This window comes from Mesoplodon densirostris, chromosome 2 (genome assembly GCF_025265405.1).
Source record: "Mesoplodon densirostris isolate mMesDen1 chromosome 2, mMesDen1 primary haplotype, whole genome shotgun sequence".
Lineage (NCBI taxonomy): Eukaryota > Metazoa > Chordata > Mammalia > Artiodactyla > Ziphiidae > Mesoplodon > Mesoplodon densirostris.
The window spans coordinates 138,034,996-138,055,457 of NC_082662.1; the positions used below are offsets into that span (position 1 = coordinate 138,034,996).

Consider the following 20,462-nt stretch of genomic DNA (forward strand, 5'->3'; position numbering starts at 1 on the left):
AGCAAGGTGAAGGCAAGGAAGTAGAAAACACCAAGGGAATGAGTGGTGTAGCCACCAAAGGAGATAGCAGACTGAGTCTCCAAGAAAGGACACCTGGCATCAGGACCAGAGACGGAGCACGGAGGGAGATCAGTGGAGAGCCCTGCATGCGCTCTCCCAGTGTTCTGAGAAGGATAAAGAACAAGGAAGAAACTACACTACTGGGTTAAGACCACATAAAAACACTCATCCATTCCTCTAACATATTCATCAGCTTTTCATTACAATCACATACTAAATGTTCAATCCTTCTTGGCACTTAAGAACACCGTTCTCTATACCCTTTGCCAGCTCACATTTTCTGGGCCCCCACCCAGGTGTACAGCCTGGCTGTTAGCGTCTCACAGAATAAGGGGAAGAGACCAGCCCAGATCCAGCAGTTGCCCTCCCAATGTATTTTCTGTGGATTCTTTTTAACTTTGAGCTATGCAGATACAGACAGAGGCAGCCAGACATCAAGACCAAATCCCTCACTTCACCCACTCAACACAATGCCCCCAAAATATAAAGTTCCTATACCTTGCATGTTTCTTGGTCTCTAGAAGCCCAACTTCTGCTCACAGCTGAGCCCCTGAGCACCCAGATTTCTCTTGGTCATGCTTTAGTAACAGCAGATTCTACTAGGTCCCTTAGAGAGAACACCCAGATTTCTCTTGGTCATGCTTTAGTAACAGCAGATACTACTAGGTCCCTTAGAGACCCTAAAACCACAGCTTAAGCTTTCTAAATAAATAAGTCCCATTGCCACTTGTGATTGAGGGGCTTTTGAAATAAAGCTAGCACAACTTTACAGCTAGCTCAACTACAGTAGCAAGTAGGAGGTGGCTTGCTTTAAGGGTAGCAGACCAGACATGGACTTTCTTAATATGGCATGGCACACATAGGTATCAGTATTCAGGAGGGTTGGAACCTGCAACCAGGGATAAGCATCTTGTTTTCCATTTAGGTCCTGGAGTTTAAATTATGTATAATCTCATCCTAAAAAACAAAACAAACAAAAACAAAAGAGAGTCAACGGGTCAGGGACAGAGCGAACGTTAATAGATCCGACCGGTTTGTGGCAGCCATAGCTGCAATGTTCTACACCTTAATCTACACTCTTCACCTTAACTGTTCACACCCAGCTACCTCCACCAGGAAGGGAGACAAGCAGGTTTGTGCTAGGTGAGCCATTTCCAGAAAAGCACTGCTCGGCCCTTCTTCACCTCGACCTTTACACATTTAACACCCCCCTTTTCCCATCCACAAAATATCCAAATGACAGGAAGACTGTAAACATCTCCATACAAGGAGGAACTGTCCCTGTCTCCTCTGTGGTCACAGGAGTTGGTCCTGGATGCCCAGCTCACTCTCAGGTCTTCCTCAAGGAAGGGAAAAAAGAACAAGAGAGCTCTGTCCTCTCCAAAGGCTATCACTGAGTTATATACTGTCGTCTACCACACACATACAGTGGTACAGACATACCTCATTTTATTGTGTTTTGCTTTATTGCACTTTGCAGATACTGTGTTTTTTACAAATTGAAGATTTGTGGCAACCCTGCGTCAAGCAAGCCTATTGGCGCCATTTTTCCAACAGCATTTTTTCACTTCATGTCTGTGTGTGATGCTTTGGTAGTTCTCACAATACTTAAAACTTTTTTATTGTTATGTTTGTTATGGTGATCTGTGATCAGTGATCTTTGATGTAACTATTGCAAAAAGATTATGACTTGCTGAAGGCTCAGATGATGGTTACCATTTTTTAGCAATCAAGTCTATCTTTTTTTTAATTAATTAATTTATTATTTACTTTTGGCTGCGTTTGGTCTTTGTTGCTGTGCGCGGGCTTTCTCTAGTTGCAGCGAGCGGGGGCTACTCTTCATTGCAGTGCACAGGCTTCTCATTGCGGTGGCTTCTCTTGTTGTGGAGCGCAGGCTCTAGGCATGCGGGCTTCAGTAGTTGTGGCATGCGGGCTCAGTAGTTGTGGCTCGCGGGCTCTAGGGCGCAGCCTCAGTAGTGTGGCACACAGGCTTAGTTGCTCCGCGGCATGTGGGATCTTCCCAGACCAGGGCTCGAACCCATGTCCCCTGCATTGGCAGGCAGATTCTTAACCACTGCACCACGAGGGAAGTCCCCAAGTATTTTTAATTAAGGTATGCACATTTGTACTTTTAGACATAATGCTATTGCACACTTAACAGACTACAGTATAATGTAAACATAACTTTTATACGTACTGGGAAACCAAAAAATTTGTGTGACTTGCTTTATTGCAATATTCACTTTATTGCAGTGGTTTGGGAATAGCCCTGCAATATCTCCGAGGTATGCCCATATTTCAGTGGTGATAAGTTGAAAACCTGACAGCCAATTCTTCTACAGAATCCCTAAGCCTTCTACATCAACAGCTTCCCTTTAGAAGCTCAATTTGTGAGTTTTTACTCCACAGGCTTGGTGACTTTCAGACTTTGGCACCTATTTCTATTTAGATATCTAGCTTGGTTCCCAAGCAACCAGCCGGTGCCCCTCCCTCCCTCTTCCCCCATCAGGGAGCCAGCTTACTATACTAGCAGAACAGGTCAAACGGAGATCAATCCTGGACAAATCAGTGCTTGAGGGAACTTTAATGAAAGCAAAAAAAAAAAAAAAAAAAAAAAAAAATGGTGCAAGAACAAGGCAGAAATGTTCTGTTCCAGGCAGTTTTGCCTTGTACAAGTAGAATGAAGTCACTGAGTCAGAGTTTTAAAGCTGGCATTATTTCAGGCATCATTCCAGCTCCTTCATTTTATAGTAATGAATCTGAAGCCCAGAGGCTAAACGACTTGGTTCAAGGTCACACCACTGGAAGCAAAGCTGCAGCTAGAACCCTGGTGTCCAAACTCCCAGGCCAAATCTCCTTCTACTACATTACACTACCATGGGGAGGTTTAAAAAAGAAAGGGAAAGTATGAAGGGTGATTTTTCCATAAATTAGATCAACTTTAAAAGGCACATCTGGAGAGTCAGAGAGTACTAATATTGTTAGAAAGAAGAAAGGTTTAAAAGCTGGTTAAATCTAATTTTAAAAATCATATGTACAATATTGTAAAAAAGAGAAGGAAGACGGCATTCATGATTACTGGGCTGGCAGGGTAGGGGAGAGTTGCATGCTGGGGGTGGGCTGCATAGGCTGCCAGCTTTCCTGGGTTTGCAGGATGCGGTACAGCTGCTTCAGCTGAGCAACAATGTTATCCTTGATGTCTGGCGTTGAGATCTGCAGGCGGACACTGCCACTGTCAAAGGATCGTGTGAAATCACCAGAAAACATCTCATAGATCATCCGAGCCACCACCGGAATGACCTGTTCAGGACACAGAGCACACAGCTATCCACTGAGGAAAGGGTATTTTTAAACAGCAGCAGGGGCCCAAGATTGAAGGCAGGACCAGTGAGGCTGTGGGGAAGCCCACCACTTTAATGTCTAGATACAGACTATGCCTTCATCTCTCTGGACCATCCTGCCAAGGTTCACTTTAGAATTTGGTTCAAATGAAGGTAAAGAACCTAGAAGTAGCATCACATCACATGCCTAAATAAATAACTGCTTATTTAGCAAGACTTTTATCCAAATTTCATCTACTGCCTGTCTTGATGCACAAATCCACAGCCAAACCCAAGTGGTCTTGCTGCCACTTTCCAGAATAAGAACACGTTCTTAAAAGTACCTCAAAAGGTTTTTCCAAAAGAGCTAGAAAGAGTCATATCCTATTAGGTTTCAGCAAGACTCTAATATTAGTCAGTAAGAGAATAAGGTCTCCCCTGAATCAGTCACTTGCTTTGAGGACACTGTTTTCTCCAGCCTGGTCCTACTGTACAATGTACAAAGCTCAAGTTGCTACATCTGATGGGATTAAAGCCCGCAGAGGCTGATGGATCCTCACTCAGGGCTCAAGTCCAGACCTAGGGGCTAAAGCATTAATAAAAAGGCAAAGAGTTGCTGACACATTATTATCTCCTCACCTGAACCAAGATGAGTTTCCTTTCCTGAGGTTTCCCATCTGGCCATTCTTCCCCAAAGCATAAGTAGATCTCAAATGGTGGCTGTTTCTCTATCTGTCCTTTCTGGTGGGCAATGAGATCTGCAGAACACGGAAGAGCATGGAGTTTGGGGTACTGGGTCATTCCACACCTACTCAGTAAACACTTTCTTTTACACTGTCCAGAATAGTAGCCACTGGCCACATCATGTGGGTATTGAATTTAAATTCACTAAAATTAAGTAGTTCCTTAGTCACATTAGTTACATCTACATACTCAATAGCCACATGTGGCTAGTGGCTACCATACTGAACAATACAAATATAGAACATTTTCATCATTGCAGACAGTTCTACTGGACACCGCTTAAACCAGACTTAGGGTTCAAATCACATTGGAAAATTCACATCTCAGTGCTCTCCCTAAATATGTCTGCTTAAATTTGCCACGCAAATATGTCCCAAATGAGAAGAGTATATGTTTTGCGGATTATGATAAACAGGGTCACCTTCCAAAGTTAAGGATAAGCTGGTAGAATGTGGGGAGCAATAAGGCTGTCTCCTTCTTCTGCCAATAAAGGGGCCACAACCACCTAAAACTGGCTTCAAATGCATAGCTTTGGAGCGAAACACCCTTCTTTGTTGCCCAGGTCACTTTTATTTTTCAGAATCAAGGTCCCCTTCTACCTTGACTTCCTCCAGAAGAAACCGTTTGGTTAAGATCTTTGCAGAGCCAGGAAAGGGGGGCAGGAAGGAGGAAGACAGACTCGCAGGGAGCAGTTCCCACCATCAATCGTCTGAAAAAAGACTCACCACTAAGGAACGTTTCCAGACAAAACAGTTTGACCTTCTTTTGTCTCTCGATCAGGTTGGGGGCAACAAGCGATGGGGCACATGGCCCAGACCAGTACACCTTGCACTGGCACAGCCTGATGGCATAGATGGCATGACCGCTGACCTCCAGGATCAGTCCTCTGTCCATGACGTCTAGCAGCTTGCTGGTGAACAGCTTCTGCTTCTCATTGGTGATGTGCTCCGGACCTGGGAACTTGACCTGCTCCAGGCTGACGGGACCAAAGAGCTCCTCCTGGTCAGGCATGGGACCCAGGTCTCCATAGAAGAGCCGGCAGCCCTGGGGGTTGCTCACCGTCATGGTCTGTGCATACTCCTTCCCACGGTACTGAAATTTGATGTCCAGGTCAGTCACTGCAAGGTGAGGAGGGGGACAGTGAGAGTCCTGCTCTGCTGCTCTGCCCGTCCATCCCTAAGACTCATGCAATGCAAGTCCATCAAGATCAAGCCACCTTTCAACCAGCATTCAGGAAGGCCACTGCCATAGTTATCCTTCCTGCAACAAAGGGAGACATCAACATATCCCTGGAATATTCACTCAAAAGGCTGCCTTGAAGCAAATAGTTCAAATTCCATCTATACTATCACTGTTCAGTCACCACACCCTAACAGCTAGAATTTCTCCAACCAAAGTTCTGGGTCCCGGTCTCCCCATTTTGTACTGAGTCTTTACATCAATAGGCATTGGAAGGAGCTGAAAACTAAGGCAGCATCTGGTTTGTGTATCTTTTTTTTTTTTTTGTGTGGTATGCAGGACTCTCATTGTGTCCTCTCCCGCTGCAGAGCACAGGCTCCGGACTCCCAGGCCCAGTGGCCACGGCTCACGGGCCCAGCCGCTCCACGGCACGTGGGATCCTCCCAGACCGGGGCACGAACCCACGTCCCCTGCATCGGCAGGCGGACCCCCAACCACTGCGCCACCAGGGAAGCCCTGTGTATCATTTTTGACTCACTGTTTAAAGACACCAGAGGAACAATAGGAAGACCCTCTGAAAGAATGCCTAATTCCAGGCTTCTAGCTTCCAGCTATGTGCACCTCACACCTCAGGTCCCTCAGGGTCTCAGTTTTGACAAGGAGGAATTACCAGTCCTGAAGTGGTCATTGATGTTGCCGACAAATACAGCTTCATAATCCTCAGGCCTCTTCAGGTTGGGTGGTCTCTCCTTGGGATCTGAGCCATACTCTCCATTAAACCTCTTTTTGTTGCTTACAATTATTTTCTTCTTGCTGTCGCCCTCAAGACTGATGAAGAGCTGTACCACCCACAAAGCAGCTTCCCGGAATGGCACCACTATCAGCACCTGTGGAGGGAGTGATGGGCAGCCTTGGAGGGGCAAGGGGAAGGAAGGACAGCTTGAGGTGAGCCTGCTGGGGACTTAAGGAGCCCTCTGTTCCACAGTCCCTGGCCAAGGACCACATCCGTGTCACCCCCTTTACACAGGACCTGGCTCAGTACTGAAGGCTGAGCATCTTTCCGACCCACAGCACCATGTCCTATGGACTTCAATCTCATGGCTCCTTGGGGTGGGGGGCGCAATTCTTAAGCAGAATGTAGAATTTTTTTTTTTTTTTTTTTTTTGCGGTACGCGGGCCTCTCACTGTTGTGGCCTCTCCTGCTGTGGAGCACAGGCTCCGGACGCGCAGGCTCAGCGGCCATGGCTCATGGGCCCAGCCGCTCCGTGGCATGTGGGATCTTCCTGGACCAGGGCACGAACCCGTGTCCCCTGCATCGGCAGGCGGACTCTCAGCCACTGCGCCACCAGGGAAGCCCAGAAATACCTTTTGAGGTAAGTCAATGCCGTTAATAGAGGTGTCCATTAGCAAAAACCCAAGGGCATAAACACACAAAGCTCTTTGAGGACAAGAAATGTTACTCATTTCTGTCTCCCACAGAACTTAGTTCAGTATTTTGATCCGTAAGACCCAAGGAATATGCTGAACAAATGAATTAGATGTATTGAGAATAAAGCTGGTAAGGAAAGGACTAAAGCATCATTACATTTCTAGTACATTTCCTAGTACATTTTTCAGAAATGTTGATAAAGGATTTCTGAAATAAGATGATATTTCAATGAGAAATATAGGATTCAGTTTTCCAAACATTTCCAAAAGTGCTTAATTTTAACTGTTGAGGAAAAAAACTAGAAGATGCTTAACAAATGATTACCTTCTAACTACCCTTGTGTAAACAATACAATCAATGGATATAACCCCAGTCAGATCAGGCAATTCACCAAACTCTGAATGTGATTCATGGGTAATCTACCTCATATTCTATTTTGCAATTCTAAATGGAAACAGATAATCTTATTACCCTGATGTTCAAGATTCTGAGGTAGTTTCTCAGAAAGGCAACCAGCACAGCCAGAGGGGTGTAGTGATTCAGTTTGGTACAGTGCAGGGATGATGGATCAGTTTTGAAGAGGGCCAAGTTACTGTCCCGGCTGTCACACTAAGTAAGTGTCTAGGCTTTGGTTTCCCCAACTATCAAACAAGAGGGTTGGACTAAGAAATCTCTAAGAGCCATATCAGTATCAAAATCCTAAAATCCTATTAAGCCCAATGAGAAGAATCTAAGAAGATGAGGCTTCTTCAATACAGACACAGAGGCTAAGGGGTAAGGGGGTATGGGTGGCACAGTATCTAGCTCCAGGACATCATGAAAAATGTAGACAGAATTAAACGATCTAAGCTCCCAATCCACTGGAGCTTAGGCTTATGAGCCACATAAATGTAATCATCACTTTAAGCAGTAATAATGATACAATGCAAAAACAGGGATTTTGTTTTCCAAGGTTTACATATTTATGTGGCTTAGTGAAGAGGATACTTGGTTCTAGTCCTGTCTCTGCTACTTTTTCCCTGGTTCTCTTTAACAAGGTCTTCTACGAATCTGGGTCTCTGTCCACAGGTGTAATATGTAGGGACTGAATAAAAGGCTCCTTAAGGTCCCATCCAGCTCTGACAATCACAAAGAAGAGATTTATAGTGGAGTGTTACTTATGTAGGATCAGGGTTTATCTTTAAGGAGAGAATTATCATGGAGGTACCTACTACTCCAGTTTCCAGTTAGATCTGCTGTTAGAGACAGTCCACTGAGCTGTCTGCAGCACTGCTGTGACATTACCTGGCCCATCTAATATGCTCATTCTTGGACTCATTCATTATTCCAATCATTAAACCATCTGAGAACCTGCTAAGTGCCAGGACCCATATGTTAGAGCCTTACAGCCTCCTTGAGGGCAAAGTTCTGCTGCTGCCACTCACCTTGGGCCTCGTTAGCCCTTGGTCCCTGAAGTCATCATCATCACCCAACCCAAGTTTCTGGCTTCAGCATCTGCTGTTGTTGGCAAGCACCTGGGCATTGGCTTTGAGAACGTGATTTATCACATGCAGGCAGTACACGTGGCGGATCTCTTCCCCTTTCTTCAGGGCAGTCCTTTCTGGGTAGAACAGGTCCCGGTAAGAATTCATAATTAAGAAGAGCTCTTTCTGGAGGGGTGTGAAGGGGCTACTTGAATTTGGGGGACCAGAGAGGAACTGGCTGTTGGTCTTGATCCAGGTGGATTCCAGAGGCTTCTGGAGATGAAGTGACTTTAAGTCAATGTCCTTTGGGGGTTTAAAGGTTTCCAACTGTTGAAACCTGGATGAAAAGACAAGCTGGCCCAGGATGGGCCACTGTGGGAGAAATGATCAAGAACTAAGTTAGAAATGAATTATAGTACCTTACATTCATATAGTGCTTTATAATTTACCAAGGCCTTTCACAACTTACAGATCCTCTCACTTTATCCTCACAACAACCTTACAAGCTAAACACTATAATGCTCTTCTTGCAGTTTAGGAAATGCTGAGGTTCAGAGCTTATAGGATTCAGACAAACAGAGGAGAACAGAGCTAAGGGTTAAAGCCCAAGATTTCTGACTTTAGAAACCTTGTGAGCTCTTCACTAGATCAGTGGGTCACAAACTGTCCTGTGGACCACACTGTAGGAAGTCAAAATTTACTCTAGACAAAAGAAAAGGGGGCCCAACGGTCAAATAACTTCGGTAACCACCACAAAACCTAATCCCCCTCAGGGAGAGTCACATGCAGATCGGACACTAAAGGTTCTGCTGAGTCCTGTAACAAGGACTCCGTTCCACTTCGTTTGACCCAGAGTTTTCCAAATTTACTTGGACATGGAACAAGGTTTTTGTTGTTGTTTTGGATTTTTTTTTTTTTTTTGGAGACATATATTAGAATCGAAAAGAATAGTATTTTGTGGAATACCAGTCTGGGAATTTTTGCACTGTAACAAAACTGCTGATCTTAGCAATAAAGAAAGGATGACCTCTGCAATAAAAAAGAATTAACTGGGCCTCCCTGGTGGCGCAGTGGTTGAGAGTCTGCCTGCCAATGCAGGGGATACGGGTTCGTGCCCCAGTCTGGGAGGATCCCATATGCCGCGGAGCGGCTGGGCCCGTGAGCCATGGCCGCTGGGCCTGCGCATCCGGAGCCTGTGCTCCGCAACGGGAGAGGCCACAACAGTGAGAGGCCCGCATACCGCAAAAAAAGAAAAAAAAAAAAAAAAAAAGAATTAACTATTGATATATGCCAACAACTGGGATGAATCTCCAAGGAATTATGCTGCGTGAAAAAAGCCAACCTGTATGATTTTATTTATATAACGCTTTTGAAATAACAAAATTATAGAAATGGAGAACAGATTAGTGGTTACCAAGGGTTAGGAATGGGGGGAGGGAGGTGGGTGTGGTTATAAAATGGCACCAGGGAAGAGGAGGGATCTTTATGGTGCTGGAAATGCTCTGTATGTTGACTGTGGTGGTGGCCAGGGCAACCTACACGTGATAAAACAGTATAGAACTAAATAACACAAAGGAGCAGGAGCAAAAGTGAGGAAATCTGAATAAGACAGGTAGGTTGTATCAGTGGAAATTTCCTACTTGTGATATTGTACTACAGTTTTGTAAGATGCTACCATTGGGGGAAACCGGGCAAAGGGCACATGGGATACCTTTGTATTATTTCTTACAACTGCATCTATAATTATTATCTCAATAAAAATTTCAATGAAACAAGGCTGACCAATTCTTATGAATAGCATCAGTGGTGAAAAAAAAAAAAAATCACCGAAAAAAGAAGCAAAAACTGCTCCATACTGAATAATTTAGGTGTGAACTTATCTCAGATATTTCAAACAAATGAACAGCAGTAGCTACTGTTTGACTGAACACTTCGTACATATCTTCCAATAAACTAAATTACTTTATTTTGATGCAGGCATTACTGTCCCCCTCTAACAGATGAGAACAGTGAAGATTAAAAAGGTAGATTAACTTGCCTTAGGTCATGAGATAGCCCCTTGCAGACGTTGGTCTAAACCCTGGTGTACCTGTCTCCAAAGCATTCTTATCTTATTGGTCCCCACCTTCCAGCTTCCCAGTGCCTTTTCTAGCTATGTCTGTGCCTTATTGGGCTCTTCCAGTCTTCCTCTGTCTTGCTCCCTATCAAGCCATCTGCCACGGGTGTGTATCATACATTCAGGGAGACCACTAAAACCCAAGACCACTGCTTTTCTCCATTTGTAACTGTGATGATGGAACAATGCTTACTTTTAGCTGGTGGGTAGTTTTGGGATTTGTGGCAACAGCCTGGATTTCTTTTTCTTTCAGTTCTTTGTTTACATGTTGTGCAAATGGATCTAATTCAGAAATAAAGAATATTAGAACACTTAGGGCAAATGACAGGGATTTTCCAGTCTTCCCCTGTGAATGACATCCTGTTTTCATGATGTTGACTCATCTTTCTCCCCATCAACTTTCCCCATCATTTATCCCAGTCCAGAGCTTAAAAGTTTCTGACAGGTCCATCTCCCTAAAGCATTTCTTTAATCACATTATTCCCCACCTCAAAAACCTTTGAAGAAACTTCTCAGTCTGAAATTCAACATGCACCTCTAACCTACCTCTCTAATGTAATTTATGAATTACATGGCTCTCAAATTCTTCTGCCACTGTGGCTTTCCTTCCTTTAACTGAAAATTCTATCCTCTTGTTCACCGCATTTCTATATATCCAAATAGTATCCGTTGAATGTTACCCCCTGACTCACAATAAATAACTATTTCCCAAGAGCCTACTGTGTCAGGCACAGTTCTGGCTCCAAAGAAGCCATCTCTGGTCCCCTATAGACAGTCATCACTTTCTCTCAAGCGCCCCACCCTGCCCTCAGTTACCCACACCAACACATATATGTGCATGTCCTACCTCACCTAACTAGACTTCAGGATCCCTGAGGGCAGGTTCCATGTCTGATTTAACCTGCACTGGAAGACAAATATAAATGCTCAACACTCAACTGAGGTGAACAAATGATCAAAATGGCAGGGTCTGCACTGGCCACCCAACCTTCTCTTCCAGCCCCACTCATGTAAGAAGCAAAGTTAAATGACCCATTTAGGGACCCAGGTAGTAAAACTTCAAATGCAGTGCACCTTATATTAAGACCTAAGATAAAGGTGAACAACAGGAAATAAGAATTCTAGGTGATAATATATCAGTATAGACCAAACAACCAGAGAAACTTTAGGACAGTCAAGCCTCCTAATGTTTCCTCCAGGGTTTCTTTTTTTTTTACTTTTTTTGAGTTCAGAATGCGGTTTTTGCCCAAATTCTACCTGCTACTTCTTCCTCTTGTCTAGAATAGCTAACAGAACCAAATGAGGATTAAAATTTCAACTTCAATGGCACCGCTGGTTGAAGAATGGCACTGGGACCAAAAAAGGCAGTCAGGACCCAGAATGAGACCAACCTGATGTGCCCACCCAGGCACAGGCTAAGACACAGGACCTCAGAGACAGCAGAGCCCTGCCTCAGCCTACCACAGGCTTGTCTAAGTAACAGTCATGGGAACAGAGGCATGGCCCAGTGTTCTGTATCTTGACTTTGGCGATGACAATATAAATATACACATTTGTCAAAACTTACCGAATTATATACTTAAAATGGGTACACCTTGTTGAATGTAATTCATACCTCAATAAAGTTGATTTTAAAGTTAAATTAAAAAGTCGCCTATGGGGACTTCCCCAGTGGCACAGTGGTTAAGAATCCGCCTGCCGGGCTTCCCTGGTGGTGCAGTGGTTGAGAGTCCGCCTGCCGATGCAGGGGACACGGGTTCGTGCCCCGGTCTGGGAAGATCCCACATGCCGCGGAGCGGCTGGGCCCGTGAGCCATGGCCGCTGAGCCTGCGCGTCTGGAGCCTGTGCTCCGCAACGGGAGAGGCCACAACAGTGGGAGGCCCGCATACCGCAAAAAAAAAAAAAAAAAAAAAAAAGAATCCGCCTGCCAATGCCGCGGCGCAACTAAGCCCGTGTGTCACAACTACAGAGCCTGCGCTCTAGAGCCCGCGAGCCACAACTACTGAGCCCGTGTGTCACAACTGCTGAGCCTGCGTGTCACAACTGCTGAAGCCCACGTGCCTAGAGCCTGCGCTCCACAACAAGAGAAGCCACCACAGTGAGAAGCCCACGCACTGCCACAAAGACCCAATGCAGCCAAAAATAAAGAGAGAGACTGGGGAGACAGGGTGGAGCTTTCTGGCTTCTGAGGTGCTTCCTGGTAATAAGGACCAATCAGATTAGCCACTGCCAGGTCTCACAAATCTGTAAAATTACTGCTCCAGTAAGGAAGAGCAAGTGAAGGATAGAGAGAAAAATGCAAAGTACTTTTCTCCTCTTTCTCTCCCTTCCCTGCTTGGGGAAAAAAATTAGAGGTCTTCCCCTGACCCCAGCTGTGGATCGTGAGCTTTGAGGAACTGGCCTTCTCTGCTACCATTCTTCAACTATTTGTTCTCATGAACAGCCGCGCCCACTCGCAACACTGCCTAACCCTGAAAAACACAAAAGATCTTGGAGAAGCATTTCTTTCCAGCTCTACATCTAGCTGTTAAACTACCTGTTTCTATTACTGCTCATTCCAATAACAGGAGATTTAACAGGTATTAGACCACAACCACCCATACTAAGCACTAGCTGAAATTCAAACAACATGAGCTGTGCTCTGACCTTGTGATGCTTTCAGAGAACAGTTGCCTCCTCTTTCCTCTTCGAGAAAGTTGGTTTCTAGGCTGAAGAGTGACTCATGTTTTGCATCTGTAAACTCCTCTGGGGATTCCTCTGATGTGCCAGGTGGCCCATGCCCATCTTTTCCCTTAGGGTTAGCAGGTAAGGCCGCATCTGCAGTTTTGATAAAACATTTTGTGAAATTATTTACTACTCATAAATATAATTACACTTTTGTTGACAAATGAAATCTAATTCCTTAGGCTATCATTTACTTCTAAGCAAATTCAGGTAGAAGACATAAGTTTCAAAATTCAGCTTGACTGCTGACCCGGTACATGTAAAGATGTTCAAATCAGCGTTGATATAACAAATAACTAGAAAAAATGATTTTGTCATTTCTATCGAAGGGGTACTAATTAAATTATCACATATTATTTACAATGGAATACTATGTGATCAAGCTAATGTGAACCCACCGTTACACATTATATTATTAAAGAAAAAACTAACTTACAGAAATGTATGAGGCCATTATGCACATACACACAAATATATATTCACTCATATATCCATAAAAAAGTAGTCTGGAAGTTTCTATAAAATGTTAAAGGTGTTCATCCCAGGGTGGAGGAGATATACGTTAACTATATTACCCTCTTAAATTTTTACAGTAAATATATATTACTTTTATAATTTAAAAAACCAAACTTTTCATTTTTAAAAACCTAAAACATGAAAGAAAACTGGAAAACCAACAAAATTTAAAAAATCCCTAAGTCTGAGGCAACGATTTTTTTATCCTAGTACAAGTGATGAATGAAAATACTAAGAATGGTGTGTGACACCTTAAAGTATAGAAAAAAATACAGTAAGGCAAATAGGCATTAAGATAATAGAATATAAAAAGTTACCCGGATATATCCAGACAATGGACTACTATTCCAGTAACAAAAAGAAATGAATTACTAATATGAACTACACGGATGAGTCACAACAACATGAGGAGCCAAAGAAGCCACATGCAAAAGGGTACTTATTGTATGCTTCCATTCATATGAATTTCTAGAATAGGAAACACTAATACATAGTGAAAGAAAGCATGTCAGTGGTTGCCTGATGCCAGGCCTGGGAAACTGACTGTAAAAGGACAAGAAGGAACTTGTTGCAGGTATTGGAAGTGTTCTGTATCTTGACTTTGGCGATGACAATATAGATATACACATTTGTCAAAACTTATCAAATTACATACTTAAAATGGGTACACCTTGTTGAATGTAATTCATACTTCAGTCAAGTTGATTTTAAAGTTAAATTAAAAAGTCACCTATGGGGACTTCCCTGGTGGCACAGTGCTTAAGAATTCGCCTGCTAACGCAGGGGACGTGGTTTCAAGCCCTAGTCTGGGAAGATCCCACATGCCGCAGAGCAACTAAGCCCGTGCGCCACAACTACAGAGTCTGTGCTCTAGAGCCCGTGAGCCACAACTACTGAGCCCGTGTGCCACAACTACTGAAGCCCACGTGCCTAGAGCCCATGCTCCACAACAAGAGAAGCCACCACAGTGAGAAGTCGGCGCACTGCAACAAAGACACAATGCAGCCAAAAGTAAATAAATTAATAATAATTTTTTAAAAAATAAGTCACCTAGATGTCTGAGTGAGACAGAGTTCCTTTAAGCTTTCAGTCCCAGCTCTTCTCTGAAGCCTCCCCTCATGTACCCTGGCAGCATGTGACCACTTTGCATCTCTTTAACACCTTATATTTATCCGTTCCATTCAGATTTGATGCTTGAAAAGTTTTGTATATTTTATGTCTATCTTCCATTAAACTTGGTGCCTCTAAGGCAGGAACAATCATCTCTTTCATAAACTGAGACCATTACAAAAACAGAATTATGTTCCCTTTCCTCTCAATCAGGGGAATTTGAAGTAGGATTGATGAAATCCTGGAAATCTTAAGCAAAAATGTCATTTCTGCATTTTTATGGCCAGAGAGTCCTGTGTTTTCATCAGATTCCTGAAGATATCACAGAGCCCAACAATGTTAAGAATCTCTGCTTTGAATCCATGTGCTTTCACCCAGCTCTATGGTACAAGGCACCCTGCCCCTGGGGCAATCTGTCTGTGGTCCCTGCGAAGATGATAAACCCACATCAAAGGCACTTACTCTTCCGCATGTCAGTAGACTCTACTGCCATCTCTTCCTCCACAATGTCGTCACTATCGCCATCTTCAAGATTCCTTTCTGTCTCATCTATAACACTGTCTTCTTCCTCGTCCTCCTCCTCATCTTCCTTGGAAACATCCTTTAATGTGGCAAGTAGTCTGTTGTAACCAGAAACTTGTTCTGGTTCACTCTATGCTTCACTTTCAGAACTTGAAGTACCTATAAACTCTCTGACTAAAAGGAAAATGGGGATTTTAAAAACAAAAATTATATTGTTCTTGTTGCTACCCCACGACTATCATCAGGCCCACAGTGGAACCAAGTTCAGACTTTTCTAAATAAAAACTAGCTTTTCTGCAAATATGCAATCCTATCTATTCAACCAAACCTAGCACCAAATTTGTTTAAAACAGCTAATCTAGCTATGATTCTAGAAGCGCTTCCTCTTCTTTGAACTGCTAACGTTCCACATGGGAAGACAGCAAACTAAACACATGGAGCTTTAGGTTATAAGGCGATCTAACCTATGTGTCAGACATTTGGCACCTTTAAAGGAGCAACAGGAAAACTTACAACAAAAAAGTGTACTTTATTTCTGAGTCTGTAGTAATAAAATAATAAGACCTTTGATGATTTTGCACTCTATTTTATGTTAAGCAAACATGACATTCCCTCTTAGAATTCACCAAGAGCCCTCTGGGAAGCCTCCTTAACAGGTTCTAACAGGCTAATCTCTCAGGACAGTTTCATACTCTATATTAGTTATCACAATGGCATTTTAACAGACATCTGCACTTAAAACTAAGCAATATTACTAAAATATAGCTTACATCTAAAATCAAAAAGAGTGGAAATGTAGCCAAACTTTATTACCATATATAATCTTAAAAGTAACAGTCCAGAATCTACTATCATAAAGAAGGTATAAAGCATTACCAGTTGACAAGTCTGTGGTTTTGCTTCCTTTCTGGGAACCCTGAGAAGAAACAGGCAATGTTAAACTTTAACTACTAGTATGTAGCAATTAGGAAAAGTCTAATGATACAACTTTAAATGAACATGGCAGACTATACCGGTATAAATACATTATATCTAGTGTCAAGTAAAAACTCCATATGCATTTGCACAGGTTTTGGAAGGATATGCCAAATAGATAATAAGAGACGAATGAAAAAGTCTAACAAGACCACATGACAAATACTACAGTCACACAGTAACAGGCTCTCATCCAAAAGATGGGAAATTTTGGCAAATAAAAGCCCTCGGGGTTCACCTTTTCTAGCAAATTTCTTAAGTAGACTATCCCTCTAACGGTTGATAAAGCAGCCCAAAGGGGGTGGGATGAGCACTAAGATCATCACTGAGAGTCTGGACACTTATAGAGGAACCCACAACTACCCAAACATTAGTTTCCTCATGGTCATTGAATAGATAGGTGATGTCGAGGGTCCCAAGCAATTCTTTTTTTATTTTTTTTAACTTATTTAATTTCTTTATTTTTGCCTGCTATGGGTCTTCGTTGCTGCGCCCGGGCTTTCTCTAGTTGCGGCGAGCGGTGGCTTCTCTTGTTGCGGAGCAGGGGCTCTAGGCTCGCGGGCATCAGTAGTTGCACCACCCTGGATCAGTAGTTGTGGCTCGCGGGCTCTAGAGTGCAGGCTCAATAGTTGTGGCGCACGGGCTTACTTGCACCGCGGCATGTGGGATCTTCCCGGACCAGGGCTCGAACCCCTGTCCCCTCCGTTGGCAGGCGGATTCTTAACCACTGCGCCACCAGGGAAGCCCCCAAGCAATTCTTTAAAAACATATCAAACGAAAACAAGCTTATAAAATCTCTGCCCAGTCGCCACACAGGAGGCGTGCCGTCTAGCATAAAACTACAGGCTCAACAAAGGGTAGGAAGACCGGTGAAGAACCCCATCTCAGGCGGGAAGCCGCCAGGATCCCCGGGCGAGCTAGGCCGGCGCCGGGGCAGCGTGGGACGCGGCGGGAGCTGCCCTGTCACTACCCCCGGGGCACCGGCGGACCAAACGCGCGGACACGCGGGCTCCCACCGGGAAAGGACGCCGGCAGCGCCGGTCCCAGCCTTGCCTCTCCATATCTGTCATAGAAGGGATGCTGCTCGCCGAAAACACTTAGATGCTTCTTCTGCTTTTTAGTTAGGGAGCTGAGCAGCTGGCTCTGGCTCCGGCTCCGGCTCCCGTGTTTGCCCATGGGAAGACGTCAAGTCAGCCAACCTCCAAGAGTCGCGTTTTTCACCTGGAAGTAGTCTCGTCAACCCACTCACGCAGGCGTGCCAACGGCGCTTTACGGCGGAAGCAGGGTGCCATAAAGCAGACCCGCTTTACGTCGCGCTTGTACGACAGGCGTTAGAACTTCCTGCTTCCCATTCCGCCCCCTAGCGAGGCTCTTTGGAAGCACATGCACGCCTGCGCAGCTTTTCTCTGAGCCCCGTAAGGAAGGCAGGCAGGGAGGCTTTGGGCTTCCCCAGGTGGGTAAATGGGTGGGTGTACTTTGTGCGTCTGTTCTGGCTGTGAGAATCAGCCTGCATAAACGTGTAGTAACTAAGATGGTTGAATGCAGTGCCTTTATATTATGCCATAATACAAATACCAACTAACATTTAAGGCTGCCGGTGCATCTCAATTCATCCTCACAACAACAGTGAACAAGTAGGCCTTGTTAATAAGCCTGATATTGGAGATGAGAAAGCTGAAGCTTACAAAAGGTTACATACACACTAGCAAAAGAGGAGATGGAAACCTCATTCTCTCTGATGCGACCACAGGCTTTTCCCACTAGGATCTGCCACATGCGTGTGCCATGTGAAGAATGGGGACGCAAGGCTGAGATTCCCGCCCTTACCCTACCCCCTCATTTTCTGAAAGGATTGCAAGGGCCCTTGGTAACACATCTGTTCTGGCATTTTTCATGTTATAAAAGCAAAAACACATCCAGAGAGGTAAAGTGACTTTCCTAAATCACCCGGAGAGTCGATGTTAGAGAAAGCAGTAAAACTCAATCAAGTGTCTCAAAACTGAGTTGGGGCAAATTGGGATGGAAAACTTTTAAAGGGTAAGTAACTTTTCTATATCTGGGTCGTGGTGGTGGTTACACCTTGTATACAATTACCAAAATTAATCACACTGTACCTTTGAAATTGGTACATTTTAATGCAAGTAAATAATAACCTCAATAAACAAAGAGGTACAAACAGGGCAACTGGACTTAATACTCTAGAGACAGGCAGAGTGTGCAGGGATACTTAAAAACCACAGGATAGGGCCTCCCTGGTGGCGCAAGTGGTTGAGAGTCCGCCTGCCGATGCAGGGGATATGGGTTCGTGCCCCGGTCTGGGAGGATCCCATATGCCGCGGAGCGGCTGGGCCCGTGAGCCATGGCCGCTGAGCCTGCGCGTCCGGAGCCTGTGCTCCGCAACGGGGGAGGCCACAACAGTGAGAGGCCCGCATACCGCAAAAAAAAAAAAAAAAAAAAAAAAAAAAAAACCCACAGGATAGGGCTTCCCTGGTGGCGCAGTGGTTGAGAGTCCGCCTGCCGATGCAGGGGACACGGGTTCGTGCCCCAGGTCTGGGAAGATCCCACATGCCGCGGAGTGGCGAAGCCCGTGAGCCATGGCCGCTGAGCCCGCGAGTCCGGAGCCTGGGCTCCGCAACGGGAGAGGCCACAACAGTGAGGGGCCCGCGTACCGGAAAAACAAAACAAAACAATAAACCACAGGATAAACACAGAGACACTTTGTTTCTAATAGTAACTTACAATGTCAATCATAAACCACAGAATTCACCTGAATATTTAAGCTAAAATAGGAGCCATCAAAAATAGTGTTCACTGCCTCTCCTATTAGACGAGCGTCTGTGAGAGAATTGGACCTTTCTCCAATACCATGTCACACCTATACACGTCGCACTACAACTATTTCAAATCCTAGTTTTGTCCTTCTGGGGACCATCTACTCCTAATTAGATGCTGGGAGCTTAGGGTGGGGGAGGGAGACAAGGGGAGGGAGGATCAAGAAAATATGCAAACAGCAGGTAGTGCCAGCAGGTGGCCCAGCCAAGGAACCCAGAAACAAACACACATCTGTCTTCTGTCTCATTTCAACATAAAAAGTACAGTCACTTACCTAAACAAGAGGCTGCTTGCAAATCTCATCATACATACTAAGGCACTAACCACAGTATAACCTGGCTATGACAATACAGTCATACAATGTTTTGTCTCCTCCCACCCTATTCCAAGTGCCCCAGCTTCCCTCCCCAGAGGCAACCAGTTTCTTGGTGTTCTTCCAGAGATCTGCTCTAAAAAGCTATACTCTTGAGCACTTGATGTGACTCTTTACTCTCTCCTGCTTTCCATGGCATTGTAGTCCTATGGACAGGTCTAGACTGTTCCCAGGTTCAGACACAACTGTGCCCTAGCTCCACCCAAGTGGTCTCATCATTGGCTCACTGAGCCCGCTTCTGAAAATATTTATATTAGCCTTTGACAACATAAAAGGGGATGCCTTGTGAAATTTTAACCTGAGAGTTCGGAATTTCAACATATTTTTCATGCCTCCAGTGAAAGTTCTCTTGGTAAAACCCACACAAAGAAGATGCATGTGCCAACTAGTGAAGGCCCTGGGAAAATTGTAATAAAGGCAAAATTTGTTCTTCCCTTTCTTCTTCTCACGCTCAGCCCTTCCTTTTCCCTCCTGCAGGGTTTTCTTTGCCCTTTGCCCTCAGGGACTCAGTATTTTCAGGGGTAAAAACAATCCAGGAAATAATCTTTTAGACTAGTTTGTAAAGAGAGGCTGATGAATTAATGTTCCTTGGGTATTTTCAATTCCGGGAGACTCCCTAGGATAACGATCTCAAGGGGTGGGAGGGGGGTGGCTGTCCCTTAAGACAAGATGGTCAGAATATTCAGAAAAGTGTTCGTTTTTCTTTATTAAAAACTTTTTCTTTGGACAATTTCAAGTATATACAAAAGTAGACAAAACAGTATAATACACTCCCATGTTCCCATCCCTCGGCTTCAATGCAAGGCCATCTTGTTTCATTTATATGCCCACCCACTACCCCTAACTCCCGCCCCTGTATTATTTTTGAAGCAAATCCCAGACATTGTATTATTTTATCTGTAAATATTTATTTCTAAATATCTAAAAGATAAGGGTTCTTTCTTTAACATAGCTACAATGGCACTATTTCACCTAAAAAAAAAATGATAACAATTATTTAATATCATCATGTAACCAGTCAGTATTCAGATTTCTGATTGTCTCATAAATGTCATCTTTTTTTTTTTCTTTTTTTTTTTTACACTGTTAGTTGAACATG

The 20,462-nt window shown here is 44.2% G+C and overlaps 1 protein-coding gene and 1 pseudogene across 1 annotated transcript in view; both read right to left on the reverse strand.

The window, feature by feature from the left end:
- Positions 1–2,692: 2,692 nt before the first annotated feature.
- Positions 2,693–20,462, reverse strand: part of LOC132484430 (interferon regulatory factor 6-like) — a 97,292-nt gene continuing 79,522 nt past the window's right edge. The window contains exons 6-8 of the mRNA XM_060090950.1: positions 4,850–5,242; positions 4,020–4,138; positions 2,693–3,360 (exon numbers count right to left, since the gene is read on the reverse strand). Coding sequence (XP_059946933.1) covers positions 3,136–3,360; positions 4,020–4,138; positions 4,850–5,242 — 737 coding nt within the window. The 3' untranslated portion in view covers positions 2,693–3,135. The remainder of the gene's footprint in view (positions 3,361–4,019; positions 4,139–4,849; positions 5,243–20,462) is intronic.
- LOC132484431 (U3 small nucleolar RNA-associated protein 25 homolog) lies at positions 5,337–17,371 on the reverse strand (annotated as a pseudogene).